Raw genomic sequence first — 7,892 nt, forward strand, 5'->3', positions numbered from 1 at the left:
TATTATAAAATGTTATTATTGATTCAATTTCTTTAAAATGTAGGCCTATTCAGATTGTATATTTCTTCTGTGAATTTTGGCAAATTGTGTCTAAAGAATTGGTCCATTTCATCTAGGTTACCAAATTTTGGGGTATGGAATTGTATGTAGCATTCCTATATCATCCTTTTAATGTCCATATATAGTGATATCCCCTCTTTCATTATTGGTATTGGTAATATGTTCCTTCTCTCTTTTCTTCTTAATTAGTCTAGCTAAAGGCTTACAGATTTTACTGATCTTTTCAAAGAAGTAGCTTTTTGTTGTTGATTTTCTCTGCTGATTTTCTGTTTTTGATTTCATTGATTTCTGATCTAAATTTTTATTTTTCTTCTCTTCTCCTTAACTTTGGATTTAATTTGCTCTTCTTTTTCTAGTTTCCCAAGGTAGAAGATTAGATGATGAATTTTAGATCTTTCTTCTTTTCGAATATAAATTTCCTCTAAACACTGCTTTTGCTGCACCCCTTAAATTATGTTGTTGTATTTTCAATTTCATTTAGTTCAAAATGCTTTTCAATTTCTCTTTACTTTGATCCATGTGTTATTTAGAAGACTGCTGTTTAGCCTCTAAGTATTTGGGGATTTTCAAGTTATATTTCTGTTACTGATTTGTAGTTTAATTCTGCTGATGTCTGAGAGCAGAGCTTGTATTATTTCTATACTTTTAAGTCGTTGAGATGTGTTTTACAGCCCAAAATATAGTCTATCTAGGTGAATGTTCCATGTGAGCTTGAGAAGAATGTGCAATCTGCTGTTGCTGGAGGAAGCATTCTATAGATGTAAATTAGATACAGTTGATTGAGATGCTATGCAGTTCAACTCCGTTCTTACTGATTCTGTGTGGTAGATCTGTCCGATCCGACAGAGTAGTAAAGTTTCCAACTATAATAGTGTGCTCATCTATTTCTCCTTGCCCTTTTATCGATTTTTGCCTCATGTATTACAATACTCTGCTATTAGGCACATACACATTAAGGACTATTATGTCTTTTTGGAGTATTGACCCTTTTATCACTATGCAATGTCCCTCTTTACCCTTGCTCTGAATTCTGTTCTGTCTGAAATTAACATAGCTATACCCACTTCTTTTAATTAGTGTTAGCATGGTATATCTTTCTTCATCACTTTACTCTTACCCTATATATGTCTTTACATTTAATTTGAGTGACTTGTAGACAACATGTAGTTGGGTCTCTGTCTTTTTATTAGTGCATTAGACCACTGATGTTCAAGGTAATTATTGATACACTTGGATTAGTATCTACCCTATTTTTACTGTTTCAATTTGTTCCTGTTTTTGTCTTCCACACTTTTTCTTTCTTTTGTGGTTTCAATTGAGCACTTTTGATGATTCAATTTTTTTTCTTCTTTCTTAGCATATCAATTATGTCTCATTTAAAATTTTTGTGTGTATGATTATCCTAGACATTGTAATATACATTTACAACTAATTCAAGTCTACTTTCAAATAACACCATTCTCAGGTAGTGTGGGCACCTTATAGTAACAAAATATCCCTAATTCCTCTTCCTATCCCTTTATCATTGCTGTCATTCATTTCACTTATACATAAGCAACACAGCATATATATATACACACATATATATGTATACATGTGTGTATGTATGTGTATAAAAGCATACATAATCAAATATATTGTTGCATTTTTATTTTGAACAAACTATTATTTCTTAACAAGATCAATTAAGAATAAGAAAAATGAAAGGCTTTCTTTTACCTTTACTTATACATTCGCCAATACTCTTCCTTTGTTTATGAAGACCTGAGCTTCTGACCTATATCACTTACCTCCTCTGAAGAACTTCTTTCAACATTTGTTGCAACGCAGATCTATGGCAACAAATTCCCCAATTTTTGTTTGTCTGAGAAAGTCTTTTATTTCTCCTTCACTCATGAAAGATAATTTCACAGAGTATGGATTTCGTGGCTGGTATTTTATTTCTCTGAACACTCTAAATATTTCATTCATTCTCTTCTTGCTTTCATGGTTTCTGAGAAGTTGAATGTAATTCTTGTCCTTGCTCCTCTGGTTTTTTTCAAGATTTTCTCTTTGATTTTTTTGTTTTTTAGTTTGAGTATGATTTGCCTAGGTATAGTTTTGTTTTTATTTTCATTGTTGCTGTTTTCCATTTATCATGTTTCGTATTTCCTGGGCTTCCTGGATCTATGGTTTGCTGTCTGACATTAATTTAGGGAAATTTTAAGTCATTATTGCTTCAACTATTGCTTTCTCTTTCTACTTGTTCTGGTACTTACAGTATGTGTATGGCATACCTTTTTAGTTGTCCCACAGCTCTTGGATATTCTGTTTTTTATTTCCCCATTATTTTTTCTCTTTTCTTTTCAGATTTGGAAGTCCCTACTGTCATATCCTCAAGCTAAGAAGTTCTTTCCTCAGCCATATCGAGTCTACTAATGAGCTCACTATAGACATTCTTCATTTGCTAGTGTTTCTGGTCTCTAGCACTTCTTTTTGATTCTTCTTAGAATTTCCGTCTCTCTGTTAAATTATCCATCTGTCCTCATATGTTGTCTATTTTTTATTAAAGTCCTTAGCATATTAATCATAGTTTCTTTAAATTCGTGGTTTGATAATTCTAACATTCCTGCTGTATCTGACTCTTGTTCTGATGGTTTTTTATTCTCTTTAAACTGCGGGGTTTTTTGCCTTTTAGTATGCCCTGAAATCTTTCCTTTAGAGGAAAACGTGATGTACTGGATAAAAGGAACTGTGGTAAACTGACCTTCAGCAATATAATGGTAAGTTGTGGGAAGAGAGGAAGTGTTCTGTAAGTCCACTGATTAGGTCTCTGTCTTTTGGTGAGCCTACTACGTCTGGGGAATGTGAATTTCACCAGTGATTCTTGGGGAGGGTGGGGGTTTATTCCTTAGGTGGGACATGATGGGTACAGTGAGCTGGAGCTGGTTATTTTCCTTCCCCACATAGGTTAGGCTCTCAAATAACCAGCACATTAGGCTCTGGTAAAACAATTTCTCCCAAGAACAGCCTTGCTAAGAAAAAAATGTCATATTTCAAAATGGTTCCTTTTCTTCTCCCCCTGCCAGAAGCACGAAGGGATCTTCCCTGCTCTTCAGGGAAGATCCCTGGGAAGACCTGGTAGAGATCCTGGAGGTTAAGCACACAAGCCTGGGGGTCTTCCTGGAGTTTTTAACTCTCAGACCTGGGACATGAGCCTCCAGCAATTCATCAATTATAGTTCAGGTTTTCCTATTCTGGCTCTGGTTCCCACAGAGGTTTTAGCTGGTAGGTCTCTGCTCCAGTAGGTTGTGAATTTCTATAACTGCCTGTCTGTCTCTCCAACCGTGGAAGAAGCAATTTGCCTCGTGACCTCACTTCTCTTAGAGATCTAAGAAGAGTGGTTGATTTTTCAGTTTGTTCAGCTTTTTATCATTTTAGGCTGAAGTGAAGACTTCTTTTTTTTTTTTTTTTTTTTTAAGATTTTATTTCTTTATTTGACAGAGAGAGACAGTGAGAGAGGGAACACAAGCAGGGGGAGAAGGAAAGGGAGAAGCAGGCTCCCCATTGAGCAGGGAGACCATCGTGGGGCTCAATCCAGGACCCTGGGATCATGACCTGAGCCAAGGGCAGATGCTTAAGACTGAGCCACCCAGGCGCCCCTCCGAGTGAAGACTTCTAAGCTCCTTACCTGCCAGACTAGAAACTCAAAGTCCGTTGGCTATTTATTGAAAATAAATAAGTTACTTCAAAATTCATTTTGTCAATGTATTTTTACTTTAATTATCAGTTTATTTTGATTTACTACTTTTATTAATCTACTTTTTAATTTCCAAATTTAGAGAATACAAAAATTTCCATATTGTCATACAATTTGGTATGAGCTTGTTTCTAAGCAGCTTTCACAAGTCTTAAAATCTAACAACTTAAATTCCTTTTTAAATTCAGAGTTGAATAACTTGTCCAAACCAGCCATTAAAATAATAAGCAGGATAAAACAAAATGGCAACTTATTGTAAAAATCCATGATTTTAAATGAAATTTGAAAAAATTATACATCATTAAATACATGAATACTATTGCATTTATAAATCTTATTTATGCATTTAAGCAGGCAGTATTAGGGAGCCTGGGCTCAGTCAGTTAAGCGTCTGCCTTTGGCTCAGGTCATGATCCCAGGGTCCTGGGATCGAGTCCCGAATCAGCCTCCCTGCTCAGCAGGGAGTCTGCTTCTTCCTCTGCCCCTGCCCCCTGCTCATGCTCTCTCTCTCTTGCAAAAATAAATCTTAAAAAAAATAAAAATAAATAAAAAATAAAAGGGCAGCATTTGAAACTTCCACATTATTTTTCAAAAGTATTATTAAAAATATATGTAATATGATGTAGCTTTTATTAAGGAGATAAAAAGAAACATCCAGAAGCTTTTGTTATCTTTGTACTCAGCATGAATGGTTACACACTAATGATTCTGCATTACTGAACATGGAAAATGTTCCACTGCAGGTCCATTCCAAAATATATGCCTTTTTTTCCAACATAAATCCTAAAAAGATATGTCACATATTTAGGTAAATAAATATATGCCAACTGAATGTTACAGTTAATTATTGGTTTCAGATAAAAATTATGTACTTTTTTGTATCCTTACTTTAGAATAGGTTTCATTTTTAGGTGAATGACTTAAGAATTTCCATGTCCATTCTAAAGACTTGTTGCTTCGGAAAATATAATCTTTCTGGCCCAGAAACAATATGCACACTTTAAAGATGAAGTACTAACCCCTGTGGTACACTGAATAATGGAGAGTTATAAAGGCTTCGGGAAGAAAGCCTGAGCACGGTGTCACCCCACATGTAAGTAAGGCTGCCAACAGCCTACGTGCAAAGACAGTGTTTTCTTAACCTAAATTCAATTTTTTGTTTCAATCTCATATGATACAACACCTACATTACAATTACAGTAAAGATGCTCTACACATTAAGTATATGAAATAAAAAAAAAGTGATAAGACTATATTTACATTAGACTTTTATAATATTAAAGTTCACTTTTGAATATACAAGAGTATGTTGATATGAAATAATCACAATGAACTTTAAAATATAGCTAGAGTTACAACACTGCCAAAAATAAAATTGTAAAACTAAGCTAAAATCAAGTTCATATATATGTGTCTGTGTATCTGTAGAAATATATACATATGCCATAAATATTAATTATATCAAAATTAATTCTATCAAAATTTTGTACTAAAGACAAACTCACACTTGTATGTAATTTTTCAAACAGTACATTTCTAAATTATAATTTTAACTTAAAAAATCCAACTTATCTTTTCCTGTGAACATTTAAAAAAAATGCTCTATTCCCACCAACAGTGTAAGAGGGTTCCCCTTTTTTCCACATCCTTGCCAACATCTGTTGTACTCCGTGTTACTGTTCTACTTCACGTAAAATGTAATAACCCCACAACCATACTTTCATTCACCCCATACAGTCCTTTGTACTATTATCAAATATGCTGTATCTATGTACATTCTAAACCCCACATTTCAATGTTATAATTTTGCTTTTAAATAAAAATTAGGAGAAAAAAATTCTATTGAAAAATTTGTTATGCTGGATGCTGATTATATAGGATATATATGCACATACACATCATCTGAAAAATAATAAGCTGGACTTCTGGAAGAAATTAAAGTCCATATTCATGAGCCAATTTTCATTACTTAGAATAGTATCTTTCATTCTCATCTAAATCTACATAAGAACCGACCAAAACTTGAGCCAGAAGAAGCTCAAACTCAGGAAGAGGACAATATGGTAATTTCAGGGCTGAACTGTACCTACATATAATAGCAGCTACTTTTGTGATAGGTCTCAGAGCCAGGAATTCATTTATAAAGGCCAATGGTAGTATTAAAGGGCAGGCTGGGGTTACAATGGAGAAAAAGATTTGGAATCCTCATCATCTCTATGAACTACCCTGAAGTCACTAAAGGAACACCCAATTTTAGTAAAAAGCATTTTAACGAGTTAGACTACTATCCCTATGCTCTCCCATTGAGAAATATATGGACTACACTTGGAAAAAAACACCCTTTGGTTCCAACATCAAAAAAGCACTAATTATTACACTGAAAATGCATGCACACAATACAAAAAAGGGTGCTGGCAACGTAGCGTGCGTGTGTCCAGTGGGACTTATTAAACTCATAAGCTGAAATATTTCCATCATTTAGGGATAAGACTGAAATTCAGAATGACAGGCTACCCACTGATTCTCAACCTGTTTTCTGAAGAACGCTTTAGGATCCACAACAGGAGGATTACTCTCCAGAGTTTGCTATTAACTGGCTGCAGAGATGTTTACCAGCTTGTTTTAGAGCTGAAAAAAAAAATCTTAGGAAAAGCCCAAAAGGCAGGAGGCTTTAAACTGCTGAGGAATTACAATTCAAAAGGTAACTAAAAGGAAGTAAAATACTGAGAAAATGTCTTTCATGGACGGGTGGAGGAGGGACCCTGAGGAAATAAGGCGGGAGAGAAATGCAATGCTTCCTATCTTTGGCATCCTTTGCCTTCCAACAATAACAGGGAAGAAAGCTGGTGAAACTGCAGGAAGATACTCTGGCTCTTTTGTTCCACTCATTAATAAAAAGAAAAATCCAGGCCGTGTAAGAAAAGAAAAATCCACAAAGTGCCTTCATTTAAATGATTGAGAAATCTTCCATTAAAAACGTGAAAATAATAAAAAAGACATCGTATTATTTTACACTAAATCCATTTTGATTAGATGTATTTTTAAATAGCAGTTTTCTACTATCGCAATAATAGATCAGAATAGCTATTTTCAAAATACTATACAAAAGTTGCCATGGTAACAATGCAAATCTTTTGAAACATAATTAATTGCCTAAAAATTCATCAGATAGAACATGGCACTCTTCTTCAGAAAATTTTTGCATTTTCTTTTACAATATTAATATAATATATAGTATCATGCACATCTTCTACTTCATTAAATGTTTTTCTTTATGTAAAATGACTATTAAAATATTGTTGTTTTTATACATTAATCTCATTAACAAGAATTCTATTTTATATTTAAAGCCTGAAGACAATCTGAAAACATTAAGAATTCATGAAACAAAGACAGAAAAAAAAAATACCTTTTCTTCAATGTATTATTATGACTATATTTATATATTATCTTTTTATACCTCTGCTTTGGAATCTATCAAAGTATCTTATTTACCCTCAAAATATTGCAATGCAAAAATGTCTGCAACATAAATGACAAAGAAATACAGCTGCATGAGTAGTAAAGCAGAAAAAGAAATCCACAGAAAATCATAATCACGACATAAATATATCTTACTCTTTGTAGTCCTTCATACCAATCATCTTGCTCAAACCAATTTGAAATGTAAGTCATCCAAGCCATAGAATGTTTCTACTTTAATCAAGGCAATTGGAAACTCGGCATCAGAATAGTCGGCACCTAAAGTAACAACAATGTGTTTCAACCAAACAGCTCTACCAAATCTGCCTTGTGAAATGTTGTTCAGTACACAAAGCTAGAAGCACACAAACATTTCAGCTGAAATAGTTTTAATAATTTACAAATAATAGTACCTGTAAAAATAATGCTAAACCAGAAAATGTAAGCCTATACTCAAATAGGAAAGAAATATCAAATAATCATTATATTGTTGTATAGTACCAGCAAAAACTTTATCAAATATTAGGCTTTCAGTTTTCATTCTAAAAAAACATACTTGATTCAACTGTTGCAAGAGATAGGCAAATTACATCTAAAAGTTACCAAGTTACAAATAAGGAATCCAGAGAAA

At 33.5% G+C, this 7,892-nt stretch overlaps 1 protein-coding gene across 8 annotated transcripts in view; it reads right to left on the reverse strand.

Moving 5' to 3' along the window:
• The window catches only part of WDR17 (WD repeat domain 17), a 104,684-nt gene extending 97,012 nt beyond the window's left edge, over window positions 1-7,672 (reverse strand). For 2 of the 8 annotated variants that reach the window (XM_032413702.1, XM_032413703.1), the window contains exon 1: window positions 7,418-7,667. In XM_032413702.1, the coding sequence (XP_032269593.1) occupies window positions 7,418-7,483 (66 nt within the window). In that variant the 5' untranslated portion in view covers window positions 7,484-7,667. Of the gene's footprint in view, window positions 1-7,417 lie in introns of all 8 variants that reach the window. The other 6 variants (XM_032413698.1, XM_032413697.1, XM_032413700.1 and 3 more) reach the window with 4 other exon arrangements.
• Window positions 7,673-7,892: the final 220 nt, after the last annotated feature.

Source organism: Phoca vitulina, unplaced genomic scaffold (genome assembly GCF_004348235.1).
Source record: "Phoca vitulina isolate PV1807 unplaced genomic scaffold, GSC_HSeal_1.0 scaffold15, whole genome shotgun sequence".
Taxonomy (NCBI): Eukaryota; Metazoa; Chordata; class Mammalia; order Carnivora; family Phocidae; genus Phoca; species Phoca vitulina.